Below are 25,232 nucleotides of genomic sequence, written 5' to 3'. Positions count from 1 at the left end.
ACCCCAATCGATGCGATGTGATGCCACTAACCATGCTCAGTTAGAATTTCTATAAACTGTTCTCTGGTAATGATTGGACTATTCTCCATTTCAGGTTTACCAAATACCGCAAAGGCTTTCTTTATCTGCTGCATAGACGTACCGAACACGGGGCGATGATTTACGTACAATTTCACAAACTCTTCAAATGTGATTTCCTCAACCAGCTGCCCAGTTTTTGCGTAATTCTTAGAAACCACCTCTGTCATAAGCTCTTCCAGCTGATGCGGACGGTTCACGAACATGATGAAAGTCATAAGCAAACAAATTATCAAAAAGATCTGTAACTCCGAAACCCTGCATACACGAGGGAAACGCAATAATTACACATTTCAAACGTACACTAAGCTAGTTACAAAAGTGCACAGAGCATTAACTGTCTTTGGAAGGCATGTATAAGGTATACGTCAATGGTAAACGTTAATAATCAACTTGAGCTTGACATATAATACTATTATATCTGCATTATATGTAGATATATACCTGTGTTCCACAAATTATTTGATGCTTCACGAAAGTTTGGTTCGCGCAAGAAATATTTAACGCTTTGATACGTATGTAAACTGAAATTAATCATTGTACGAAGTGAAAATGGATTGATGCATTAATTCATTTCTACTCAGCTTACAAGAAGAAAAAAAAAATCGATACATTTTTGTGAACCAGGTAACATCAGAGAACGTGGCTTAATTTTTATGAACCAAATAACTTGTGTACTGTAACCAGAAAGAATTAGTTACACCCCAAAATATCACAGGCCATTTACTTGTGCGTGTACCACTAAACCGTATATACCTTATTGTTAGAAATGCTTAACACTGCTGCGGCGTCCTTTTGAAATTTTATCTTTTATTAATTTTTTATACCGAATAATTGTCCACATTAAATAGTACCTTTGAAATGTGTACTAGAGATACCCTCTTCGGCTGTAGCCATTTTCAAACGACATCACTCACCTCGCAGGCACTAGGATAGTATCCAACAGCTCGCATTAGGTTTGGCAATTGCGTAATTGACACTTTATCCGACACAATTCGAGTAGCTGTTGTATTCTCTCCTTGATGCAATATTTGTGCATAATAAAATAGATCCTGCATTTCATTCAACAGCCAGCCATCCTGACCTCCGTCAATAAGGCAGTAAAACGGGGAGAGACTAGAACCACCTAGTTTAGCCATAATGTCGACAGCGCTGTAATAAGATATTCAGCGTTGCAAAATTACTTTTAAACCTTCAACTATTTCGTTGTCATATATTCCTAATCTCTACAAAATATTTTCTTTTCAGTATTATCAGCAAAATATTTAATTCGGAGTCCGACATTTTCTTAACGTAGTCTTGGGGATATCCTACAGATATTTCCGAAATGTTCGATGTCTGCAGTCCTTAGCTTATAATAGAGATTTTTCGGATAAAATATTTATAATATTCTAACAATACAGTTGCAACCTTGGTTGCTGTATCAGATTGTTATTATGATTGGGTTTTCATCTTGTATTACCGCGGATTAATCTTCCACATCAAAACGCATGGATCTCGGTAGCCAAGAGTGAAGAGAAATTCACCGCAACAACTGAGCGTCATATGGGTAATCTGAAAAATAACGTTACATATGTTTATTGTCATGATAAACTACGAATGTGATTAGTGCTTACGAAAAATTAACCATTTGCGGGTGACCAACAATTCCCACGACCATGAAAGGATTCCCGTCGAAAGGAAGAAGCTGCAACCCGATTTGAGTATCGGTAGCAAACACCATGTAGGCCTGATTGTGCATGTTTCTCGTCGGTAAAAACTGTGTTTGCATCGTGTCAAAGAATGATTTAAATCACGGCGTTTTTCGTTAAAACCATAATTATCAAGTTCTTACTGTTATCCTGGCCACTGGAGCCCCGGAAGACGGACCAAGGTACGTTCCTTGAATCAGTTTCGTACAGTCGTTCAACAGTTTGAATTTCTGCTAAAAATTAACATTTTTTTCACGCGTTCTTATTTTATTTGCAATTAATCAAACATTACAAACCTCTGTATTAGAAAATACGAAGAATCTCTCTACTTCAAATTTTGGATACCAAGCCATACAAAGAGGAATTGCTGAACTCTCTATACAGATTACCTTACAAATCTTTAAACCGGGTTCTGGATACGGTCCGCTGTGGTGGAGTAATGAAAATTCATCGAGTAAAATTGAGGCTTACACTTTGGCAACTCTGCGTAGAAGCAAATTGCACCTGTTCTCCAGGTCGTACTCAATAAAGTTACAGTCCTCTGCAAGAGTAAACAGACGGGGTACAGACCCTCCGCTCAAGGGTGGTCCGAATAGAACTTCTCTAATTGGCAAATGGTGAGATTGATATTTGCCCAGAAAGTTCCAAACTGCTAGATCAGCGCCAGTCTCTGCGCTTGATGCCGCGTAATGGTACGCTCCAACAGTCATGTTATCATCCTTGGATTAAGAGTTATTAATTGAATGATCAGTTCCTACAGGGATGCAATAGAAAGCATGCTGCATACCCTATATGCCATGAAATCCGATTTTTCCGAGTAAACGATATCCAGAAGCGACTTGGATGAATGCTTGAACGGCAATCGATCCTCTGGATCCAGGGTACTGGGATTTAGAATCCATAAAACACCACTCTGCATACCGCAGGCCAACTCCCGTCCTGGGAATTGTATAACAAAAAGAATCAAGAGCTGTGTGCCGTATCTGAGAGTGTATAGCGTGATGTAATTCTTGCCGTTTGGTGAAAACCTCAACGCTGTGACTCCAGCCAATGGCTCTTGATGGCTATGTACACATGTCACATAATTTCTTATCGCCCCTGTGATATCACTTGCGATCAACTCTTCGAAAGATGGTATTGGCGGAGTTTGCTTGGATACCAGAAGATGATGGTTGTTGTACTCGTACAAATGGATACCGCCTGCCATATTGCCGGTAGCTAGGATATCCCTGTAGCCGTCAGTGCATACCACATTGTGTTGGAACGGCAATTAACGAATTTGGCCGATAAGTTACTTCTCCGAAAATGTTCGACACATGGATCGTTAAAGAGTAATATATACTGCAATGGAAGTCACTGAACCTGTCGGGATGAGTATCGACAGCTGTAACGGCTGCCGCAGCCTGATGTGAAATATAGTGACACTTGAGACTAGATGTTTCCACTCTAGCTATTCTGGATGTGCCTGTAACTGGAGAAAAGAAGACATTAAATTATAGCTATGAAAATCTGCGGTAGGTCTATATAGTATAGTGCGGATTCGTCCACTCTTTCGTACAAACTATGAAATCGTCGATAATAAACGGAGTTTGTTCCAGGGTGTAATCCGAGGGTATTATCTCGGGCTTTTGGCTCATCACACGGTTGTCAAGGACGATTTGATCTTCGTCTGGATTAACTGGAGGCGCCAAATCCAAGGATATCGTAATATTCGAGTCAAGGTTGGCAAACTTTTCACGTTTCTCTATTGCGTGTTTGGACCTCCTGGGTAACAGCAATTCTTCAAGGGCAGGTCCTCTACTTTGATCATCCGAAGGCGGCTCGCCATCCATTTCTTCATTATCAACGTCATCCTTAGAATTTTCAGTACGGTCGAGAGTACTGGTCGAGGAAACCACTGATGAAAAATAAGTCAACAGTCAACTGAAAAATTCATACCTAATTGATCGAAAGTCATCGATAAATTAGTCGGTAATAACTATTGTTGAAAAATGAGAAAAAACAACTTTCTCTACATGTATAATTGTGCAAGTTTGCAGTATATGCAGTATAGGAATGTAATTTACCGAACGATTCGCTTGTTACTTCAATAGGAGCCTTCCGGCGAGAGTTGAGATGAAAAGAGATTGCAGTAATTCTATCGAGACCAAATTTCTGACAGCAAAACATCAGCCGCAATTGATTGTCGTAGAACTTGATATGACCCAGAACATTGCCGACGACTACGACACTGAAATCAGGAAATAAGTTTAAACATAATGCGTGATCCATTCATCACGAGGCTTGAGATCTATAGGTAGCATATATATGACGTTTCCGTGATAAAATTTAGCCGTTATAGATTCGACGAATGGAAAAGTTAAAAAGCTTATTTCAACAGATATAACTGTACTTCTCGTGGCTCGTAATGGCAGATATTTCGCACGACTGTAGACGCAGGGATTTCACATGTGTTTTGAAATTGCTCGGTTTCCGTTTAGTACTAAAGCATTCTCTGTACAGAATATCACCCAAGACTAGTATGTGTCCTAGAAAATATTGAGCTTATTGTTGAGAAAAATCCTCATCAAGTAATTGCCAAATTGCAATTAATATGCACGAGATCAGAATGCTAAAAGGAAATAATTTATTATTTCTTAGCGAGGGTAAGAAATTCTTCATCGAATAATTCAATTTCGTACCGTTGCTAGTACCCGTCCAGACTTGATGAGTTTTCATGATGTACGTAGAAACGTTAAAGAGTCCTAATCGCCCGGCATCGCCGTTAATTTTCGCTATTTTCCAGTTCAACGTTTGATTATCCTACAGTAAAAAATGAATTTTTCCATTATAGAACTCTCATAAAGCTTTCGTTGACGTGTGAGCCGAACAAACTTTGTAAGTGTTTGTAATATATGTTGATAGAAATTTTTAAATCATGGTATCACACAATACTAACCCACGTAACAAATACGAGATTACTTTCCAAGCCAAGTAGAAAATGATTAGAAAATTCGGAGTTGAAAATAATTTCTTTCACTCTGTCGTTCCCAAGACCGGTTAAAACGGCAGTGGCTATGAAACAAAATTAATATTCATAGCTTGGAACGTATTGATTCATAATTTTCAATAATTTATGTCCTATGATCAAAATTTTTACTCAATACCATCGGATTCATGGCGACCATACGACCACAACCAGAACTTTATCGTCATTTCTATCCCATTTCCTATGGTCACAATGTACTTTGCATTTGGACTCAGTTTGGCTGCCAGTATTTCTTCCATGCCGTGAGGATTGAACAGCGTACATATTGGCACTCTAAGTGATCATGTGAAGAAAAATGATTAATGATGACGAATGCGCTCCAACAATTCATCCGTTTATTTAGCAAGCATGACCTCGTTTCCGTGTCCCAAATAATAACAACGTTATCCTTCCCGGAATCAACAGTCAGTAACCACTTTCCTTCCGTATCTGTAGATATCATTGACACATAATTTTGCTGAAATTATAAACATAAAAAAATATACGATCCACCCATAATACTGCCGTTACATATACTAACAAGGAAGGTATCGCCGTCGATCTCGCCGATTTGATTTCTTTTGTAATATGTTAGAGTAGACTAAAAACTAAGCGACACCAATCTTTTTATGTGCCGTCAAACACTTTCAGGGGGTGAAACCACCCTCCAAAATAAGGTATGTCAAGGGGCGAACATATTACAAAAGAAATCAAATGAAAGAGATTGAACTGACATACCATTAATCAAGTCTCATTACGTAGTTGGTTATTCGTTAGTATCGAAATACAAAATATAGCCTCGGTTCTCTAGCTGCTGGCGTTGATTCACCGGAAACTACCGTTATTACATGACTAATTGCGAACCGTGAGGATTCGGGGAATCATAAAAAATTACCAAGGAAAACCTAGGAGTGAGGGCTTACACTGTCGCACATTAATATACGTATAATAAGTAATAACAAATGTTTGATTCATTATACCGCGAGTATCCGGTGAAGCGGACCCCTGACACGCGAACGACGAGGACCAACGTCGGGTCAACCTGACGTTGATTGCATGCGCTTTACTAGCATTACATAGTCACACAACTATGATAAGTCGAACGAACCACGGTTGTCCGGTTCACCTGCAAATACTGGAAACGGTTATGGCTGTACTAATATATTAATTCTCTAACGTGTCCCTGCAGGAGATGCATATCCCTCGATGTGTAATCGTACAATGCGGTGGCATGCGAGCAGGCATAAGCGATTAGAGTTCGGTCCTTGGATGTTAAGTTGACAAGTGGAACTCGTGGATTAATGCCGTAAGAGTGTCGCAGCTTCTGTAAATGAAAACCGTAGGGTATAACACATATTTGTATTCATTGTAGTCATTAACGTGACGAAAAATTACTATTTCTCAAGTTTATAGTGACTTTAAACTAGTCAAGTTTTCAAAATACAATTGTTAAATATTAACGGTTTTCTGACACTTTAGTCGTCGCAATAGCGTTACTAACTTCACCCTCATAAATTGTATACGTAGGAACTTTAGTCTTATTTCTTTGGTATATACTTATAGTACTTACAAAGGGTGTGAGTTTTGGATTTTCGGAAGATGAGCTGTGCCGAGGTGAGCGAGAACTTTTCAAATGCTCTTCATCCTCGACTGGAGTTCCGAAGGAAATCCAGGAGTTGGAAGAAATCGATGACGAATCCTCGCGCTTATTCATCTTCTAATTTCTAGTTTTTCCCGATGCCGGAAACTTTATTTGCGACGGGTTAGGAAAAGAAAACACGCAATGATTAATAATCTGGCGATTGTAGTTTATATTCCGCGTGTGAATTATGGGTTGAGTAACATTAGCTCCGTTCACACTGTTTACCTCTTATTTCCCTGAACTTGTAGCTTCAGGTTTTTCACCACTGATTGTTTATATTTACACGGTGACTTACTCACTGCGATCGTACGACTTTTTACTTCACAATTACCTGATAATGACTATAAAAAATGACACTGAAATTACGCTTTCAGAACATACCTATGATATATGGTATATGTTTTGATTTTTTTTACGGCTAACTAAATTTTATACGCTGTCAAAGTTTTCCTTCGTAAAATCAATAACAAACACATATCGGAATTATATTTTCCGAAGTACGTATTGTGCAGGGATGCGTCAGGAAAAATGGACTCCTCCTGCCCTAAATCTTTGTCGTTTTCGAAGCGTATTTAATTTTTGTTATATACATTGATTCGAATGGTAACGCGTTATTACTAGAAAAAATAATAACTGCTGGAGTGCAGTAATTGTAATATCACGTGCTTAAATTGGCCGTACAAAGATGAAACTAAATATCAACTTTGCACAAACGACACTGATTTCATACTTATAGCGTTGCAGCTTCGTTGTTAAATGCTTAAGACACATTTTTTTATTTCTCAAATTCGACCAAGTTCGTAACTGACTGACGTCATTTCGCCCACGATGATTAGAATCGAAGAATCATTGGCGTGACGTTCAAATAAAACCCCTATTTACGTAGACGAGACGTCAGATATGGATCACTCATCAAAAGCGCGTACGGAATTTTTTTTTAAACTGACCGCAGATAGATCCATGATAAGCCCGAAAGTCAAATATCAAATATACCATTACTCCGATAGTTTGGCGCATATTGTATACATATATTACATGTAGTATGAAAGAAGTTTATCAATGATAGGTCATTGCAGAGCAAACGTGTCGAAAGCATCGTACATGAGTACAATTTTCCTATATTTGTTTTGTTTAGCCAGTATTCGCGGTTTTAAGACAATTCCTTCCGTCGATTCGAGGAATTTATTATAGTCATTTTGCGATATCGTCATTACCATCCGTGCATGATACAGTATCCTGTATTATTAATTTAATTTTGCCCCATTACTATTTACATGTGGTCAGCGTGTAAGTACATATTAAAGAAAGTGTAAGGATTACCTTGTGGTTTTATACAAATGTGTAACGCGGTTTTACACAATTATGAATGGATTGTTTACCCCCCGCCCGAGAATATATATACTATATATATAGTTCGTCCCAATATCGTTCGATATTAATACGAGAATCATCGCAGTAGAAAGAATAGTTACAATCTCGGCCTACCACTCGTTGTACATATATACGTATTCTGATCATTTTACTTCTCGCGCATACTTATTCATATATATTGTTCAGTTATCTTTTTCAATCCGCGGAGAGCAGTTCCTCGGCCGCCGAGGCTGGATATCATAGAAGCGGCTCCATGTATAATAAATAACGAAACTCTGAATTTCGAACAAGCTCGCCAGAAAGTTTAAGTGGTGGCACACGTTTTCACTTTTACTGTTATTGTTACTTTTCTATTTTCAATAATTTTTTTACTTTCCTTACCGCAAACTCAAATTACACATTAATTTATAACCGATCGATCTCTGCCGTTTGATCCGGGCTCGTTTGAAACCTGCACCCTAATTACTGTTAGAAGAACGTAAAAATATATTTACAATCAGTGGAAACAAACGTCGAGTAAATGATCGACGATGTCAGACAGTGATAAAGTTCATGTGGGTGTCCACGAGGGCAGCGTGATGATGCGTTATACCGTCATCCAAGTGCTCTGCATCTTCATTCTTTCAATCGTCGAAATTCGCGGGGCGCCGATTTCTGTTGAAAAATCGACAGACGCACTTTCAGTGCCTCCAGCATACGCGGTATGTTCAAACTAGACTGCATGGAGCAAATATCAGTATTTGCCAAGCGGTCTAGCTCAAAGATTTTTTAAATTGACTTAAATTTACTCACTGTTTTATCCGCCTCCGAGTTAAGAGTTCTTTGACATTCTCTGTACATAGACAGTAAATGTATGTATGCATACACGACATACTTGAAACGCTTGCACTCTCGCCTTACGTCGGTATATCAGCCCGCTCTTGCCGATAAGCGTTGTTAATTACAGAAAACTATGAGTACGTTTCATGGAAAAAATAATACATTCGTATAAGTCGGAATTATACCGTTCACTCTGGTCCTATAGAAAACGCAATGTGTAGAATAATTGTTTCATTCTTTGGTAAACCCTTTAATTTTATTGATTGCAGACGAATGAATAAAAATTTTAGAGAGATACTATAATATATCAATACAGCCTGAATTTATCAGTTTCACTTTATTCCATTTATTGCGGCGATATCACTTTTTGTCGTCAATTCTTGATATCTGTAAAAAGGAATTCCACTGTTCACTTCCTCTGCGATACTGATTTAAGTTGATAAATCAATCTTTAATAATTACCAGATTCACTTCGTTTCAGGCCTAATTTATTGCAGCGTATAAGCTATAATTATTTAAACACGTCTTCTCTGCTTTACTGTAAACATTTTTTTTATCCGACTATCATTTCTACCGCAATCTTCTGGTGGTTTACAACCGTTCCATTTCCTCGATTCGAGGTAAAAAAACGCCAATGACTAAATTAAATTTATTTTTTGAGACAGCTGACGTTCATGAAGAATTTTGGGTACTTACCCAAGGGAATGCCTGGAGCGGAAGCACAGTATAGCCAAGATTCGATGGTCAACGCATTAAAGACTGTTCAGAAGTTCGGCAACATAACTCAAACGGGAGTGTTCGATAATAACACACTCCAGGTAATCATTATCATAATACAAACGACTATTGTATACAGTACAATAATAGAGTGTCGATTGTTTGAAATTATTTTTCTAACAATAAGTTTAAACCAGTCGAGGCGTATTGAAATTGCTGCTCTTTTTATAGAAGAAAGTGCAAATTTGTTTCGTCTCTCTTAAATCTTTGCCAATATTTACCTGCGCCACATAATTATTGCTTTTCATTTCAAGTTGATGAAATCACCACGATGCGGTATTCCTGATGTTGATAGAAAAGTGAACACTCGAAGGAAGCGATACGTCGTCGGATCTAAAGGATGGGGAAAACGAAACATCACCTATTAGTGAGTCACAGTTTTTAACAAAATAAACGTTGACCGGAACCAAGTCTTAATATACGGATAGTAATTCCTTGGAGATAAGAATTATTACGACGATAAAAATAATGGATCATCACAATAATTGACAATTTTAAATGATAAATGTTGGTAATTAATCTTTCTCCAATAAATGAATTCAATGCACTTTTTATTACAGCATAGCAAACTGGAGTCCGAAGTTAAGTGAAGAGGCTGTCAGTGACGAAATCGCAAGAGCTTTTGCTGTTTGGGGTGGATATTCGCGTTTGAATTTTAAACAAATCAACGATCCGAGTGCAGATATAATATTGGCGTTTGGAAGAGGCGAACACGGAGATGGGTGAGATTAATACATTTATATTGAAGTACAATCTGTGTATCAAATAACACGGTTGCGGTGTACGTACTGTTTTTTACTTTCATATTTGTTTCTTCACCTTGGATCTTGTAACGAAAATCCGTCATGTTTATTGTTCGAATGATCAAGGTATGCCTTCGACGGTCCTGGAAATGTCCTGGCCCATGCCTTCTTCCCCAACGAGATGGGGTCTTACGCGGGAGATCTTCATTTTGATGACGACGAACAGTGGAGAATAAGGCCTACGGAATCAGAAGACGGAACTGACTTTTACAGTGTTGCCGTTCATGAAATTGGTCACAGTTTGGGCCTCGCTCACTCGCCTTCACCTACCTCTGTCATGTATGCCTACTACAGGGGATCGAACCCAGACATGCAGCTCGACTATGATGATATTTTGGGATTGTATCAGCTGTACAGTAAGGATTGAAATATATTTACCACTTTTGCAATGCATCTCTAATACATCGGCATGTTGTGTTGGCAAATCCACTCTTTCAAAGACAGTCTTACGATCAGATGTTGCGCGTACATACTTCGCCATACCACCAGATACAGTTGTCGTACATTTAGAAATTAACTGTATGTATCAATTTTAGTTTCTCAACATGTGGAAGATGATGATTTTGCAGCAAATGAGCCAATTACCACTACCACGGAGCGCGTCACGACAGAGAAAGATGCCGAGGTAAACATAGTCACAGAAGTACCCTCTCGGGAAACTACAACAGAACGGAGTTATCAAGTGACGTACATAGGGGATTACGAAACAGTTGAAGATCATCTTCGGCATCAATCTGAAGATTACGAAGAAGTCGAGACATATCCTACATCGACCATTCCCGATATCTGTGATGGCAATTTTGACGCCATATCAGTTTTTAGAACAGAACTTTTTGTTTTCAAAGGAGAGGTAAGCTAGTTATCTGCGCAGCAGGCCAGATACAAAACGTGATTTTCTTAACAGGATTCCCTATTTTTAGTATCTTTGGCGACTGAGCAAGCGAGGGATAATTCAAAATGGTTATCCGGTCAAGTTCCATGAGTTATTTTGGCAACTGCCAGATTATGTTAAAAAAATTGATGCTGCTTACCAAAGAGAAGACGATGCTAACATTATTCTTTTCAGTGGTAAGTCAATAAATAGCATTTCACTCCTCCGAACCGTTTGAGAACCATGTTTCACGATCTGAAATTTTTCAAATAATTTTATGTGGCAGGGAAACAATACTGGGTCTATGATGGATACTCTTTTATTGAAAACAGTCCCAGACCACTAACGGATTATGGTATCGATGAAGGTGTTGATGCGATAGACGCTGTGCAAGTTTGGGAGAAAAACAAAAAAGTCTACCTGTACAGGTAAGCGAGACTTGACAAGAAATAGAATTTAACACTGAGGAAGAAAGTAATATTCTTTTTGCATTCTTAATACCAGGGGTGAGAAATTCTGGAGATTTAATGCAACATCCCGCATGTTGGATCCTGGATATCCTCACAACATAAGAAGGTGGCGTGGAATTCCATCTCACATCGATGCTGCAATGACATGGATCGACGGTAAGGACTGTGGTAAACATCATGGACCAACACTTTAAATCTTTCAATCTAATGAATGTTTTTATAATGGCAGGCAAGACTTACTTCTTCAAGGACAAATTGTTTTGGAAATTCGATAACCTTCTAATCAAGACTGACAATCGCTACCCTCTTCCGGCTCCCCAATACTGGATGGGCTGTCCAGAGAGACTTGATACTATTTGGTGGTAAATAAATAATAATTAGAAAAAAAACGCGAGCTCTGTAAGCACGGTGAGAAGGTCAAAATTTGTCACCAATGGCCTTGTTGGCGTGCAGGTCAATTTCTGACACAGGCCGCAACAACGAAACAAAAAAAAAAAAGAAAATGAAGTGCCGTCAATGAGCTGGCATTAAAGGTTAGGGTCGTGTAATTATTATTGAGTTTAAAATGTATAACTTATTGAATATTGTTTATTTTACATGCCACACTGTAATAATTATTCAAAATTTATTTTGTCCCAGACACCAGTTTTTAATAAGTAAAACAATGAAAATAAAAAAAATTGTAACGATTCTTAAAGAATGTGATCCAAAACTCTCTCTATACCTGAATCTTGCACCTATTCCATTGATATTGAAATTTGACAAAGTTAACTGAATAAATCATGACGTAAAATGACATCATTCTGCTATGCACAGTATTGCATAACAGCAGTTTGCTGTGGAAAGTACGTTTCATTTATTTATGCACTGGCGTTAATGTCTTTCATTGTGCATACAATCTTATATGATGCTACAGAGTATGATAGATACAACATGCTTGCAGCCTTACAACTCATTATGCAAGGTAATATCTAAATGAGTGATAGAAAAAAGTGTCAATTGTGATCTTGCTAATAACTATTTTCCTTATCGCAGCATGGCAGAGTAACAAATGCCAATATTAGATGATGCTGAGCCTACAGGAAACAGTCATCAGAAGTTCAATTATCTTTGCTAATGTTGCTCTAACTGCAGCAACTCTGTGGTGTCGGATCCATCCCAGATCGCTTTGTGATACTTATTCTTGTGAATTCCTCAGCTGTTGTTGGGTGAATCCCGACAGTGGACTTGAGTAATGAGTAAGTCAAATTGCATCTGTAAATTATAGCACAAATAGAATTTTAATCACCAATATTAGTTTCAAATGAATTTGATATTTAGCTCGACGGTGAATTACTTACTTCATAGCTGCAGCAAAGCCTTGAATAACTTCGCCAGCATTAGGGCCAATAAAGTGCATTCCAAGGACTTCCTCCTTGTCAGTTCGCAGAGTGACGACTTTCAAGTAACAATGACTAACATTTTTCTGCGGTATAAAAAATTCTGTTGGCTTGTAGTAGGCATGGTAGACGTCTACATAGTGTTCCCCATGTATGTGGATGGCTTCCTCTTCGCTTAGTCCAACACAACTGTATTCGAGGGGGGTAAAAACGGTAGTTGCAATGTTTGTGTACTCCATCTTCTCATCACAGGAACTGAATAACCTCTTAGCCAAGAGTCGGCCAGCATGAATCGCGACTGGGGTAAGTTCTGGCTTTTCCTGTTACAAATAAAACAAAAGTTATATATGCTCATAAAATCGTATTCTGTGGTTAAAACACCTTCAGAAAATTATTCATAATGCAAATCTTGTCAGAATTTTTAAATGTATTCAACTCTGGGCAATCGTGTATACAAGATTTCACGTACATGGAGTACATCGCCGACAGCATAAATGTTGGAGATGTTGGTCTGCTCGTTGACAGTTTTAATTTTTCCAGTATCCGGGACAAGTTCGAGACCGGCATTCTCAGGTTTCAGTTCTTCGGTCAGTGATCGGCGTCCGATAGCAAAAAGTACAGTGTCATAAGCATCGTGATATAAACCTCCATCCTGAAGTATTGGTAGATATGATTCGATACGTTTCAACAATAATGTGAAGAATAAACACAAGGTACTGAATCTTTTAAATAGACAAACGGTATTGCGAGTAAAATTTACTAGCTGGATTCATTAACTGATATGTTCACTGAATCCAAGCTTGCAGAGGAATGAGACACATAAAACACATGTACGATAAGTTGTCTAGCAACACTTACACGATCCACCCAATGGACAAGCAGACGTCCGTCATCCTGTTTTTCGATAGCCTTGAGCTTAGCCTTATAAATGAAGCGAACACCACGATCTTGCATTTCGTCTGCTACCATATTTGCCATCTGTTTGTCAAATCCTCTCAGTACAACAGAACGCACCATGACTGTTGTATCATAACCAAGTCCATTCAAAAATCCTGCACACTCTAACCCAATATCTGTAAGTCTTGACTAAGGATAAATATTGATTCACGGTAGCAAACTCAAAGTAACCAGTGATGATAAATGTGTCACATCATTGTTCAAATTCGAAAGAAGTCAAAATTCATGTAAGGATACATCCAGCACCAACGATTAAGGTTTTGCCAGGTGCCTGACTTAAACTGAAAATATCATCGCTGGTAATACCGTATTCCTTAGCTCCAGGTACATCTGGGTATTTCGGCCTACCACCGACGGCGATCAAGATATACTTGGCAGATACAACCTTTTCTTCTCCATTTTTCATAACTCCGACAACTGTGGTGCCATCTTTGAAATAACCCTGAGCATTTAAATATTCAACTTTTCTGAAATATAAATACTGAAAATTAGTATCAAATATTTTTTATTAGCGTGCAAAGGAAATAGGGCTTTAAGCGAACAATTATAATCTTCAAGTAAACAGACTTGCCATTGACAAACAAAGATTCAACACATATGCAATATTTCATTTTTTTTTTTTATCTTAAAAATTCTTTGACTTACCTGTTTCTTAGTTCAACACGAGTAACCCAATTGACTGACTTGATATGATTTTGCACAGCAGTCTTCAAGGTTTGCCAGTCGTGTTGTATAGCTTTTGGATTCGGTACTTGCCATCCATAAGCAACAGATTCCTATGAAAGAATGAGTAATTACAATTAATAAAAATACACAGATATGAAAGTTGAATAAACATAGTATCCAACATCGCCTTCTAAAGACAATGATAAAAAAATAATAAATTACGAATTGATCTGAGAAGAAAAGGTTCGAAAACACAACAGGTGTAGGAGGTAAAATTTCAGAAAAAATTCTATCATTTATTAATTCTACTGAATTATACTCACATGAATTGCTTCACCAAGTAAAGCTGCCTGATGCATCAATTTTTTCGGAATACAACCAACATTAACGCATGTTCCACCAAGACCCCATTTGGTACCCTGGGGTGAAGGAGTGACATAGTCCAACACTACAACGTTAGCTCCAAGTTCAACAGCTTCCTTGGCAGCGGCTAAGCCACCTGAACCTCCGCCGATAACGATTAAATCGTATGTTGAGGCTTGATCTGTTAGGTACAAAGAAGAAAAAAGGAGTGTGAAATCAAACAGAATGAACAGAAAATAGCGTAGGTACACCCCATAATTCTATATAAAAAAAAAAAAAAAAAAAAAAAAAAAAAAAAAAAAACTTAAATGGTTAGATATAAGTAGAGCTCAACGTGGTGCAGACAGTTGAAGGTGAATATAAATTTACTCACTGGAGTAGCAAGCGATCGATTTTTTACCGATCAAGAAACAGTTGATTCGTGACTTAGGGAAAGCTAATAGTTTCGACCTGGCGTGTCGAAGCGGCAGGAACGTTAGGGAGAACATTAACGTTGCCATGATGACAGTGATTGCAATGCGGTAGCACTATGCTTCCAGATTACATACGTATGTATATATTATGTATGTACATGCAGCCATACGCAACAAGCAATGACCGGCGTTAAGTTAAAAATTCGATGACGTCACAATGAAAAGGAAACACGGTATAATTCGCTTAAAGTCCGACCGGCAGTGCTATCCGTCCCCTCCCAACGTTCCACTTTCGAATGGCCGTGAAGTACGGATTCCACGACGAGGACCGGAGGCAAAGCAAAAAGTGGTGTTCTTTTTATCACTGCAAGACACTCTAACCGCTTGATGAGATCTATATTGATCACGGGCTGTAACCGAGGACTCGGTCTCGGTTTAGTGAAACATCTTGCGGAGTCGGTGAGACCGCCGGATAAGATTTTCGCGACGCTTCGGACGGTTAACAAAGCTTCGGTAAATCACTACTCATTCGGCCTGTACATTTTTATTATATTTACGTAATTGTGGACCCGTGCACGCCCTAGTGACGTTAATAAACGCAACTCTTACTCACCAATGGGAGCCATTGTTAGGTTTTCGGTGAGAAAATTGTAATATCAATTGAGATTATTTTTTGCACGGTTACTCGCTGCTCTTGAATCGTCAAGATGAAGATTAGGCGACGACACGGACACCCAATGAAAGACGATCAGCGTTGTTCTCGACGCTAGAAGCGATGAAAACCTACTAATCTTCCCCAGACGGGGTAGAGACGTGTCTCGCCATCTATTGTTATACCCCAATAACTACCCACATTCCCCACCAACTTGTTGATCCGTGTCTACGACACGATGACGATATCGAAATTGAAGTGTAATGTTCCACAATGATTGCGTGTTAGACTAATTGACTTGTAACACACATTTTGTTCAGAGATAATATTATGTAGAGATAGGACTGTATGCATTTATGTGTATATTTTACTCGAGCTTGAGTCGGTGCAACGCTGAATATCTCCGTAGAAGACCGTGCGTTCATCGGGCGATATTACAGAGATCATCTTAACGTCATATCCATCGAAATCACGACGTTGAAGTTAGTAATGTTATCGTATCGAAACATTGGGGAAAAAATCAGTGTTATTATTTTTATTATGATTTTGAAGGACCCTAGATTTCAAAATATGAGTATGTTTTGTTTTTGTTTCATTCAAAATCTTGAAGTAACGGTTTTTCATCAGCATGAATCGTTACGATCACGTTACTAACTTCAACATGGTTCGAAATCGACATGCGGTATTTACCACGCATCGTTTTGAAATATAGATAAATTTATTCTGTATATGGAATCCATCGGCCGAGAATTAGAGAAATTCATTTGACCTATCAGGGAAATCATAAAGCCGTACAAAACGTAAGAATTGCAGAAAGCTTCCGAAATTTAAATTTCTCATCTTAATCACAGTTTTCAATAATTACGCTTTTGGGTTCACGTAATACAGTAACACATGCATTGTATCCGTGTTGCGGCAATAAGAGCAGGAACGTAATTTTGAATCATAACTATAATTTCAGAGCCTGGAAATTTGCGCAATATTGAGCAAGAATAGTGGTATACTTTCATCGTTGCAAATACCTTGGCTAGCGGATTAGATGAACGTTAGATCATAATTCCAGGCTTACCTAAGATAAATCGCGTCCAATTGTGACCCGCGTTACACAAATTCGCAATTTTTTCATAACCTTGGATATGAGAGGTTATCGGATTTTCGCAATTAACCACACATCTTCTATCTTTAACATAAACTATTATAGGAGGTATCTTGATGACAATAATAATTCTTACAATTAGTGCTAGCTCGTACAACATTACAGTATGTGCTCTCGATCCTAATGAAACGATAATTTATGGAAGTTATGTATCTGATCTGTGCAGATAATGCAGGGCAAATCACAAACGAGAAATATTGACTAGTAGATGAATATTGTTAGAACACCTGAAAATTATTATTAAAATTTTGCACATAGTCTGCTATAACTTGGTCTTTGATTAAGTTCTAAGTATATAATTGTGCAATTGATCTGTTGTACATAATACAGTGAAAAGAATTATGCGATCATTCAATATAATGATATCGTACACTTTACTGATCAATTCTTGTTCTCTTTTCAGGAATTACAGGGATTGGCAGATAAATGGAAAAATATCCGAATTCTACAGTTAGGTGAGTCTTTAAGACAATTTTAAGTACACGTGTTTGGATTACCAAATTCTAGAATATTTCCGAATTCTTCAAATCGATTTTCAGCAAAACGGTAGGTCATTTTCAATGTCTGAGGAGTCGAATTTAGTCAAAGTTTTGAAGAAAAAATTGTAAAAGTTTCGCTCGTAAAAATTTTCTTACACGAAACGTTTATTTCGCGTTCCAACTATTTACAGCTATATCTCTCACAATCAACATTGAAATAATAATATACACACGGAGAAAGGACTTTACGTGATAAATTATGCATGTTATAGAAAGAAAAGGGGAAACGGCAAGCCAATAACAATGAGTCCATATTTTTTTTATGCCCGCGAAGAATAGATGTTATAACCTGTTTTAACTTATACTCGTAGCATTCGGGCATTATAGTGCAAGATAAAAATCGAATTTCGGTTGTCGTACTCATCTTCAGGAACTGCGTACATCATACATTATATCAGTATCTTATAAAATTATTGCAAAGTATGGCAGTCATCGATACGGGTTACGACGGATGATATCTAAATTTTAAGAATTGTTTATTCGATCGTTATTATCATATCGTAATATACCCGCGGTCATGACGTTATAGCGTGAGAATTTTTGCAATGCGTTAATTGCAGATACAGGCAGCTGTCGTGTATTCAATAGTACACTTACAATCACTTATTCATTATTTTATCACGTAAGATTCCTGACGTCATCGACTTATCGTTTAACACGAGCGGAACGGAAATCATATAATTGAATCTAGACAAGAATCTATTAATTTGTATGGCTTGTTTCATTCGGGCAAACATGTTAACCAGTTAGTTTGGAAATGTTCATTTCGCAAGTTGAACTTTGATTAGCGATTATTCTTGGTGATCGTACATCATTCCTATAATATACGAGTACATAGGTATATACGTCTGTTATTACCTAACTTTCCCAATAACACATTGCAGTCTATTAGATATACTTATACACGCGATTTATAGGACGGTATCTCCATAAAGAATATGTTATAGTACAATAAGACATGTTTTGTTCAAATCTCAGATTCATTGACGTTGAAAAATAATTTCACTTGGCGGTGAAATTTAAGTGAAAATCAAACATACAATTGTACCTAGACTGAAGATCGACTTTTTCCGTATCAAGAATCAAACGATCACGTAATTCCACAATGTGTTAATATTATATTTATGGATTGAAGTAACGCCGTTGACGTGAAACCTTGAACGCCTACCTTCTGGAGTTGGGTTTGATTTTTCTGTCGATTCGAGAACTGGTACTTGTATCACCTCGGTTGGCGGTGGAAACGCCGTTCCAGCAGACGTTGCTTGAGTATTCTCCTCGCCCGAATCGTCGTCAAGAGTTTCAGGTTTTTTATGGCAAAATCCCCAAGATCTCTTCTTCTTCCCGCGTTCACTCATCTTTGCCCTCGGCAATAATTGTACTCGATCCTTATTGTTAAATTCAACGTCCTTTCGAACTGATAACCGTCCGTTACTTCGCGCGATCGCCAGACGAAAAACAGTAATTACGGTAATACCTTATATCTCGAGACTCGGCTTAACGCACGAGCTTATCGTGATAGCGGCGTAAATGACGAATCTTCAAAGTGTTATAGATTGAACATTTTTCGTAGCTGTTTCGGTACTCACGAACAGATTGCGTGGTAAACGACGCAACACCTTTATTACCGAATAATTACTTTTTACCCTTTATTATTACGAGATTCAAATTAGTAATGTTATCGTAACGAAAAATTGGGGGATAAATCGCTATTTTTTTCAATTTTGCAATGATTTTTAACGAGCTAAGATTTATAAATATGAGTATGTTTTGTTTTATCACGGTTTACCGAATTTCAGAAAATTCCAAAATGGTGCAATAACGATTTATCCTCAGCATGAATCGTTACGATAACGTACGTTACTAACTTCAATACAATTGATTACTTTACTAATTTCCGGGAATAAAGATCAAGTTGCATTCAGCTGTGTTTCATTTCACCCACCTTCACATTGTTACCCTTTTTTTTTCCCCGGTGTAAAATTACAAATATTAATGTTGCTTGTACAGGAAAGTCGATATGACAAGCGCTCTATAGACAGCGGAACCCTGACCCAGATCTTGTTGTATCGACCGCGAATGATTTCAAGCGAATTCGCTTGGCAACAAAACGTTTCATTGAATGCCAGGGGAAGGCCCTTTTGCAAAATCGAGATCACAGCGTCTCATTCTAATTGCGAACTGCATGCTTCACACGGAATTGTTCTCTGCCTCTTCTAGCCAGTTAACATAACAACTGACAATACTTTATAGGATTAGTTATAATGCATCCTGCAAAAATGAGCTCGTCATGTGCCTGTCTAAGCACACGATTGACGCAATAAACCTTTACTATTTCGAAACTACAGTAGAACATCGACTATTTGTACGTCCGTTTACTTTTTCCGAACCTATCAACCGAAATTTTGGAATACATAAACAAGCTGTTAGAAAAAAATACATCGTACAAGAACTATTCGCCGACTTACAACAAAATTAACGGTATTTTAATTTTTAACTTTACATGTGAACATATGTAGAATGTGACGTGTTAATTTCTATTTTTACCGTCGCAGATGTTAAGGACACACAAAGCTATGAAAAGGTGGTGGAGGAGGTCTCAAAGGAGGTTGGAGATGCGGGTTTGAACGTCTTGGTGAACAACGCTGGGATTGCCACTAAATTCTCTCGCCTCGGGCTTGTAAAAGAAGAACAATTGACCGAATGCTTTCTGGTTAACACTGTTGCTCCGATTTTACTGACGAAGGTAAATCGTAACTTCATTTCATCGATGTCATTAATTTATAAATATCACACTGGTGCAATAAAATTCCAGCAATATGCTTGTAAGTAACACGTACATTTTAGGTGAGAACTGTACCAACACGGAATCATTCTTTAACGTGGCGAAAATTATGGCATTATGCCTTCAAAAAGCTATAGAATAGTTTAATCTCAAGTGAATTTGAATCAATGCACCGACATACACACAAACAATACCCAAGTTTCAAGTTGATAGTCTTTAACATGAATGCTGTCTCCATATTCAAATTTTGACTGTAATTATTAGTCAATAACTGTATGCAAATATAAATTCGGGTTTTCGTAATTATGGAAATTAATATCACTGTATCGTAAGTTTTGAAGAGGCATATTTTGCTACCTGGTTAGTTACGATTATAGTATACACTCCAGTATATTCGATTCTGGTCCCCCTTACAATGCTGAAATTGTCTGCTAAGGGAACCACATGGAATCAACTACCCTCAGGTGTTTCCGATTCTTCTGTCAATGCTATTGTCATTAAAGTTGAGCATTGGAGAAAATTCTTATATAATCATTAAAAGATTATTAAATTATCAATATTTTCTGTCAGGCATTTTTGCCGCTTCTCAAACAGGCAGCTTCTAATAAAGAGACTGAAGACTTGAGCGTCGAACGTGCAGCAGTCATAAACATGTCCTCGATTCTTGGCAGCATCGGTGAAAATACTCAGGGTGGATATTACGCATACCGGTGTAGCAAGGTATGAAAGTAATATGTTTTTTTTTATTGTGATAATTATTTAAATTGGTCGTTTGTTACCCAAGAAAATATCTACTCGCCATTTTAGTCCGCACTGAATGCAGCAACCAAGTCAATGAGTATGGATTTACAAAGTGACGGAATTCTTGTGGCGTCTCTTCATCCTGGATGGGTGAAAACTGACATGGGTACACAAAATGCACCTATGGACATTGATACCAGTATAAAAGCAATTCTATCTACCCTGAAAACGCTCAACAAAAGTCACACCGGATCGTTCCTACAGTATGACGGCAAAACTCTGCCCTGGTAATTGATAGTCCACCTCTGCCATGATTATAAACCAGAGTGAGATATGTAAGATGGCAACATTCTGTTAAAGGTTCGAATACAATTTTTTTAGTATTTGATTACTGTTAATAAAGAAGCATTTATGAAAACCAATTTCAACTCATCAAAATTGATTTGTGATCCGAAAGTATAATGCCACGTATGATATGACTAAATACTACAAGTGGATAGAGGAATTCCTTTATCGCTTAAACAAATTTAAATGTCGTAGGACGATATTGAAATTGGAGTATTTTTGGTGTACCTACCATAATTTAACTGTAAACTCGGACATTCCATAGCACGTAGCAGGTCCATTACCTAACAAGCCTGTTGCACTTTTACTGTAGCATTACAAACCAAACTTCATGCTGTTGTGTATGTCCAGGTTGGGTCTCCTGCTAGATATGGACTGTCCGAATTCACAGAAAACTCTGAGTACAAAGTAGGATATATTAGTTGAATGACATTATGTGCCGTTCAACTATAATTCGGAAAGATATATACCATCACCTATGATCAAATATTTATTATTGTTCGGTAATATGATACTAGTCAAGATTTGCAAGCATGCAATAGAATGGACAAACTTTTTACACACTTTTTAAAGTTTAGTATAACTTAATGGAAAGTCAACTTAGCTTGATTATTTGATATTTGTGTACATGAATAAAACTTAATCAGTCTTCAATCTCTTAGGCGTTGGCTCGCTGTTCTGCGAATTTGAATCTTCAGAGAAACCAAGATGTGCGGAGAAATCTGTCAGTCCCTGTGAGTCACTCACGGTTGAAAAACCTGTTTATTCAAAAAATCTGCCTCATTACTGATACATGTCAATGGTCTTAGAGTCGGTGGATCGAGAACTAATGACTTACAGGTATTAGAGTCCTCTGCGAGACCAAAATTTGAGTTTGAGGAATCCATGCCGGCTTTCCTAGCTAAACTATTCTCTTTGTCACCAATAACCTTTCCTTTTTTTTTCTACATTAACAAGATAAGATAAAATATTAGGTATGCACAGAAACTGAGAATAAAACCAAAGTCAACAACCCAGATAACTAAATTAAGAGCAGATTACTACATTAAGTGGTACTGAGTTGTAAGTACTAGCAGCAATCATTATAGCACTGTGCCTATAGAGTTGCTACTAATCTCCAGTGAATTTAAGTTACAGCAAGCTGCCAAAAATATTTACATAGTTGTGAATAATACGATTTGAGTCAATGTTTATCAGCACCGATGCCATCGTTAGATCCAAGCTTTTACGATTATTTTTTAGTCTATAATTATATGCATGAGTATTTGCAGTCATTTACAAATAATTATATTAGCAGAACAATGCAACTTGCACAGACCCTTTTTCACTATCTGGGATTACTAAAAAAGATTCAAAAATCAAAGAACTAATAGAAACTTGAAATGTTACCTGCTCAAGTGTAGATATAGGAACCCATTTGTAGATTTTCATCGTTGTTTCACCTATGGTCACCCATTTCTTTTCCCTACGGTTTCAAAGTTCGCTTTATACAACCATAGGACTAACAAGCCAGAAAGTGTTTATTATTGTTGGATCGTATGTTTACTTACCAGTGTCGTACTTTGTCGACAACTTGCATCACCCGCTTGATATCATCTTTGGCACGACTTCGTGTCTCTGCTCTCACAGATCGTGACATCATTATATTTTATTCCCAATCTTTCGGAAACCGCTTATATTTTGCGAACTTTATTGCTTTACTCGTTCATGCGATCATGGTTGACGTCAAGTTAAGAAGAGAGGTTAGAATATCTTGGAATATAGTTTCACGTCTCTATCATACGGAACTAAATTAATGATGAAAGCTACAGCATCATGATTACTTGGAGAAGTTAATAAAGTGCATAGGTTCACCCACCTGCAAATGGAATGCAAATTATGACAAAATATGTGGACCATAAAAAATAAAGATACGGAGGCCGAACTTGTAGTATCCCCAATATACTAGTCGCCATGTTTACATCACAGCTGAGATGATATAGAGTGCATTCCGAACTACCTGACCGTACTAAAAACTCCCTAGGACAGAGGCAGAGCTAGTCACGAACTCTGCAGCGCAAAAGAGATAAAAAGTTGTCAACAGCATTGAGTGCCAATTTTGGAACGCACTCTGCGATCCACCAATGATACACTAGATTTACAAGAGAAATCCCCTAGACGGTTTGAAATACGCGTATCAAGTTCTTGGCGTAAACGTGACCTATTACTCGCCTAGCCATGCTTGCGAGTGATCGTTTCGCACAGTCCGCAAGCTCAATTACAATAGAGTTTACAATTTATACTTACCATCTCTGTTGATTATTTTTATTTCTGAAAGTAACATGACGGAACCACAAAAATTAGAAGAGAAAATATTGGAAAATAAATGGATGGTACGAAGCAAAAGACTTACCTTTGTCGAATCATTTGCCGTGACTTATTTCTTCAAATTTGGATCTATGCACTTTTGGCCTCGTCATTACTGTGTATTTTAAATTGACGAGGCCAAGGGTAACAAACTGTATAAGGGTACACATTTTAACGGACCGAGAACCAGCAATATTCTGTTATAACGTCAAGTAAATTAACATTAAAGGGATGTCGAAGTGCTAACGAAGGTAGCAAATAGTATTTTACGATTCAATTTTTTTATTTCTAGAGTTTTGAAATCGTTTAAATTTTAGTAAGTCTTCGTGTTTGTCATAATTCTTGTGTGGTAATTGAGGGAAGTTCGGAAAATTAATCTGAAAGTCAGAAAACGATGTGAATCGGAAATAATAGCGTATTATAACCTCTGAATAAGTGAGAATCTGTTGTATATTTTGTGTTTTCGACAATGTTTCGAACTTCCTTTGGCCAACACACGCGCAAAATTGCAAAAACTATCACGTTACAAAGTTTGAAACGATTTCGTTTTTCTGGAGAAAATTGTACTGTAAAATACAATTCGCCTATTTCCTCGGCGCTGGGATGTTCGCTTGAAGAATTTTTATGATTACGACAATCCCTGAAGTACGTTCATAACGATTTTTTTTTTCGATGAAATACATGACTTATATCAGACGGTATTGCTATGTCAATGACTGAACAATTCCAAAATTTCTGTATTTATTTAGAAATTAAATACACTAATTACAGGTTAGACCCTGCTTTGTTTACGATGCTGAGTTCTCCGAGTGTTCAAGCTTCCGCGGTAGATTCCAGCAGTATTTCGTCCATGGTCAATATCTCGATTGCCAGCAGTGGAAAATTGATTACAAAAACTGCCAACTGTGGACAAGCATACAGGACGAAACAGCATTTGTAAATATTGAAATTGATATAGGTATTGTCTTAAGCATTTCGCAAGCAAGTATTAATTCAGTCCGCTACTCGTTTATATTGTCTGCAGGAATCACTCATAGAAAGCGAAGAAAAGCGTAGAACAGACAGACTGAGGCCACATTACGCTAATACTACATGGAAGAAGCGAAATGCACCCCCTGAAGACTGGAGCAAACCCTTACCTGAATGGTTCAATAAGATCAATGAGAATTCATACCTTGGGATAAAGGCAGATGAGTTGAAGAGTGGGGCCGAACCAGTTCTCGAAAAAAAAGACTCATGCTCGATATCTTAGAAGGATTTGTAACAAGTCGTAGTGTAAATAAATTCAATCCCATTATCTGAGGCAAAAAAATACTCAAAAGCGAGGATAATTTTCTTGCATACTAATAAACTGTTCAGTTCTA

General features: G+C 37.6%; 6 protein-coding genes across 15 annotated transcripts in view; 3 read left to right on the top strand and 3 right to left on the bottom strand.

Moving 5' to 3' along the window:
• The window catches only part of LOC124219914 (cilia- and flagella-associated protein 251), a 9,197-nt gene extending 2,196 nt beyond the window's left edge, over positions 1-7,001 (bottom strand). Inside the window, exons 1-19 of the mRNA XM_069136124.1 lie at positions 6,644-7,001; positions 6,347-6,500; positions 5,954-6,100; positions 5,151-5,254; positions 4,916-5,070; positions 4,708-4,823; positions 4,451-4,571; positions 4,162-4,297; positions 3,836-3,999; positions 3,328-3,666; positions 3,132-3,240; positions 2,557-2,998; positions 2,274-2,488; positions 2,066-2,195; positions 1,925-1,959; positions 1,706-1,859; positions 1,541-1,632; positions 996-1,230; positions 32-260 (exon numbers count right to left, since the gene is read on the bottom strand). Coding sequence (XP_068992225.1) covers positions 32-260; positions 996-1,230; positions 1,541-1,632; positions 1,706-1,859; positions 1,925-1,959; positions 2,066-2,195; positions 2,274-2,488; positions 2,557-2,998; positions 3,132-3,240; positions 3,328-3,666; positions 3,836-3,999; positions 4,162-4,297; positions 4,451-4,571; positions 4,708-4,823; positions 4,916-5,070; positions 5,151-5,254; positions 5,954-6,100; positions 6,347-6,490 — 3,067 coding nt within the window. The 5' untranslated portion in view covers positions 6,491-6,500; positions 6,644-7,001. The remainder of the gene's footprint in view (positions 1-31; positions 261-995; positions 1,231-1,540; positions 1,633-1,705; positions 1,860-1,924; positions 1,960-2,065; positions 2,196-2,273; positions 2,489-2,556; positions 2,999-3,131; positions 3,241-3,327; positions 3,667-3,835; positions 4,000-4,161; positions 4,298-4,450; positions 4,572-4,707; positions 4,824-4,915; positions 5,071-5,150; positions 5,255-5,953; positions 6,101-6,346; positions 6,501-6,643) is intronic.
• On the top strand, positions 1,429-12,505 carry LOC124220029 (matrix metalloproteinase-17). Of its 3 annotated transcripts, XM_046628394.2 has the most exons (11): positions 6,209-6,390; positions 8,265-8,490; positions 9,274-9,426; positions 9,640-9,752; positions 9,946-10,107; positions 10,255-10,544; positions 10,725-11,038; positions 11,109-11,256; positions 11,346-11,487; positions 11,564-11,685; positions 11,759-12,505. In XM_046628394.2, the coding sequence occupies exons 2-11, from the start codon at positions 8,320-8,322 to the stop codon at positions 11,893-11,895; spliced, it is 1,752 nt and encodes a 583-aa protein (XP_046484350.1). In that variant the 5' UTR covers positions 6,209-6,390; positions 8,265-8,319; the 3' UTR covers positions 11,896-12,505. The 3 variants fall into 3 exon arrangements, with proteins under 3 accessions (XP_068992497.1, XP_046484350.1, XP_046484351.1); XM_069136396.1 differs by lacking the exons at positions 6,209-6,390; positions 8,265-8,490 and adding an exon at positions 1,429-3,490; XM_046628395.2 differs by lacking the exon at positions 8,265-8,490 and having other exon boundaries at positions 9,270-9,426.
• On the bottom strand, positions 12,129-19,081 carry Trxr1 (Thioredoxin reductase 1). 3 transcript variants are annotated; one of them, XM_046628396.2, is made up of 8 exons: positions 18,823-19,081; positions 14,855-15,075; positions 14,511-14,641; positions 14,103-14,332; positions 13,767-13,981; positions 13,378-13,560; positions 12,870-13,228; positions 12,129-12,783 (listed from the first exon to the last, which is right to left on the bottom strand). In XM_046628396.2, the coding sequence occupies exons 1-8, from the start codon at positions 19,007-19,009 to the stop codon at positions 12,654-12,656; spliced, it is 1,656 nt and encodes a 551-aa protein (XP_046484352.1). In that variant the 5' UTR covers positions 19,010-19,081; the 3' UTR covers positions 12,129-12,653. The 3 variants fall into 3 exon arrangements, with proteins under 3 accessions (XP_046484352.1, XP_046484354.1, XP_046484355.1); XM_046628398.2 differs by lacking the exon at positions 18,823-19,081 and adding an exon at positions 15,268-15,547 and having other exon boundaries at positions 12,130-12,783; XM_046628399.2 differs by lacking the exon at positions 18,823-19,081 and adding an exon at positions 15,921-16,099 and having other exon boundaries at positions 12,133-12,783.
• On the top strand, positions 15,575-24,779 carry sni (SDR family oxidoreductase sniffer). Of its 4 annotated transcripts, none has more exons than XM_046628409.2 (7): positions 15,575-15,820; positions 17,519-17,570; positions 20,207-20,397; positions 21,007-21,156; positions 21,244-21,537; positions 22,185-22,256; positions 24,640-24,779. In XM_046628409.2, the coding sequence occupies exons 1-5, from the start codon at positions 15,695-15,697 to the stop codon at positions 21,466-21,468; spliced, it is 744 nt and encodes a 247-aa protein (XP_046484365.1). In that variant the 5' UTR covers positions 15,575-15,694; the 3' UTR covers positions 21,469-21,537; positions 22,185-22,256; positions 24,640-24,779. The 4 variants fall into 4 exon arrangements, with proteins under 4 accessions (XP_046484365.1, XP_046484367.1, XP_046484368.2 ...); XM_046628412.2 differs by lacking the exon at positions 15,575-15,820 and adding an exon at positions 16,606-16,641; XM_046628413.2 differs by lacking the exon at positions 15,575-15,820 and adding an exon at positions 17,199-17,332.
• Positions 22,000-23,499, bottom strand: BCL7-like (chromatin remodeling complex subunit BCL7B-like protein). Of its 2 annotated transcripts, none has more exons than XM_046628415.2 (5): positions 23,381-23,499; positions 23,073-23,139; positions 22,912-22,987; positions 22,361-22,466; positions 22,000-22,280 (listed from the first exon to the last, which is right to left on the bottom strand). In XM_046628415.2, exons 1-5 carry the CDS (start codon positions 23,475-23,477, stop codon positions 22,162-22,164), a joined length of 465 nt encoding a protein of 154 aa, XP_046484371.1. In that variant the 5' UTR covers positions 23,478-23,499; the 3' UTR covers positions 22,000-22,161. The 2 variants fall into 2 exon arrangements, with proteins under 2 accessions (XP_046484371.1, XP_046484373.1); XM_046628417.1 differs by having other exon boundaries at positions 23,073-23,296; positions 23,381-23,484.
• Positions 23,292-25,232, top strand: LOC124220039 (synaptic plasticity regulator PANTS). Of its 2 annotated transcripts, none has more exons than XM_046628420.2 (3): positions 23,292-23,894; positions 24,640-24,804; positions 24,893-25,232. In XM_046628420.2, the coding sequence occupies exons 1-3, from the start codon at positions 23,844-23,846 to the stop codon at positions 25,118-25,120; spliced, it is 444 nt and encodes a 147-aa protein (XP_046484376.1). In that variant the 5' UTR covers positions 23,292-23,843; the 3' UTR covers positions 25,121-25,232. The 2 variants fall into 2 exon arrangements, with proteins under 2 accessions (XP_046484376.1, XP_046484377.1); XM_046628421.2 differs by lacking the exon at positions 23,292-23,894 and adding an exon at positions 23,953-24,513.

Source organism: Neodiprion pinetum, chromosome 5 (assembly GCF_021155775.2).
Source record: "Neodiprion pinetum isolate iyNeoPine1 chromosome 5, iyNeoPine1.2, whole genome shotgun sequence".
NCBI classification, from domain to species: domain Eukaryota; kingdom Metazoa; phylum Arthropoda; class Insecta; order Hymenoptera; family Diprionidae; genus Neodiprion; species Neodiprion pinetum.
This window is presented reverse-complemented; position numbering and strand designations above follow the sequence as displayed.

Coding starts and splice junctions, on each gene's coding strand:
- LOC124220029 (XM_046628394.2), top strand. CDS start 8,320: ATGTCAGACAGTGATAAAGTTCATGTGGGTGTCCACGAGGGCAGCGTG. Junction 9,753..9,945: donor AAACGAAACATCACCTATTA/GTGAGTCACAGT, acceptor TTTTTATTACAG/CATAGCAAACTGGAGTCCGA. Junction 11,039..11,108: donor TTTTTGTTTTCAAAGGAGAG/GTAAGCTAGTTA, acceptor CCCTATTTTTAG/TATCTTTGGCGACTGAGCAA.
- sni (XM_046628409.2), top strand. CDS start 15,695: ATGAGATCTATATTGATCACGGGCTGTAACCGAGGACTCGGTCTCGGT. Junction 15,821..17,518: donor GGACGGTTAACAAAGCTTCG/GTAAATCACTAC, acceptor TTCTCTTTTCAG/GAATTACAGGGATTGGCAGA. Junction 21,157..21,243: donor ACGCATACCGGTGTAGCAAG/GTATGAAAGTAA, acceptor TCGCCATTTTAG/TCCGCACTGAATGCAGCAAC.
- Trxr1 (XM_046628396.2), bottom strand. CDS start 19,009: ATGAGTGAACGCGGGAAGAAGAAGAGATCTTGGGGATTTTGCCATAAA. Junction 14,642..14,854: donor TACTTGGTGAAGCAATTCAT/GTGAGTATAATT, acceptor ATTCTTTCATAG/GAATCTGTTGCTTATGGATG. Junction 13,561..13,766: donor TTGTCCATTGGGTGGATCGT/GTAAGTGTTGCT, acceptor CCAATACTTCAG/GATGGAGGTTTATATCACGA.
- BCL7-like (XM_046628415.2), bottom strand. CDS start 23,477: ATGGCGACTAGTATATTGGGGATACTACAAGTTCGGCCTCCGTATCTT. Junction 23,140..23,380: donor AATTTGCATTCCATTTGCAG/GTGGGTGAACCT, acceptor CTGTGAGAGCAG/AGACACGAAGTCGTGCCAAA. Junction 22,467..22,911: donor CTATATCTACACTTGAGCAG/GTAACATTTCAA, acceptor TTGTTAATGTAG/AAAAAAAAAGGAAAGGTTAT.
- LOC124220039 (XM_046628420.2), top strand. CDS start 23,844: ATGACGGAACCACAAAAATTAGAAGAGAAAATATTGGAAAATAAATGG. Junction 23,895..24,639: donor TATTGGAAAATAAATGGATG/GTACGAAGCAAA, acceptor CACTAATTACAG/GTTAGACCCTGCTTTGTTTA. Junction 24,805..24,892: donor TACAGGACGAAACAGCATTT/GTAAATATTGAA, acceptor TATTGTCTGCAG/GAATCACTCATAGAAAGCGA.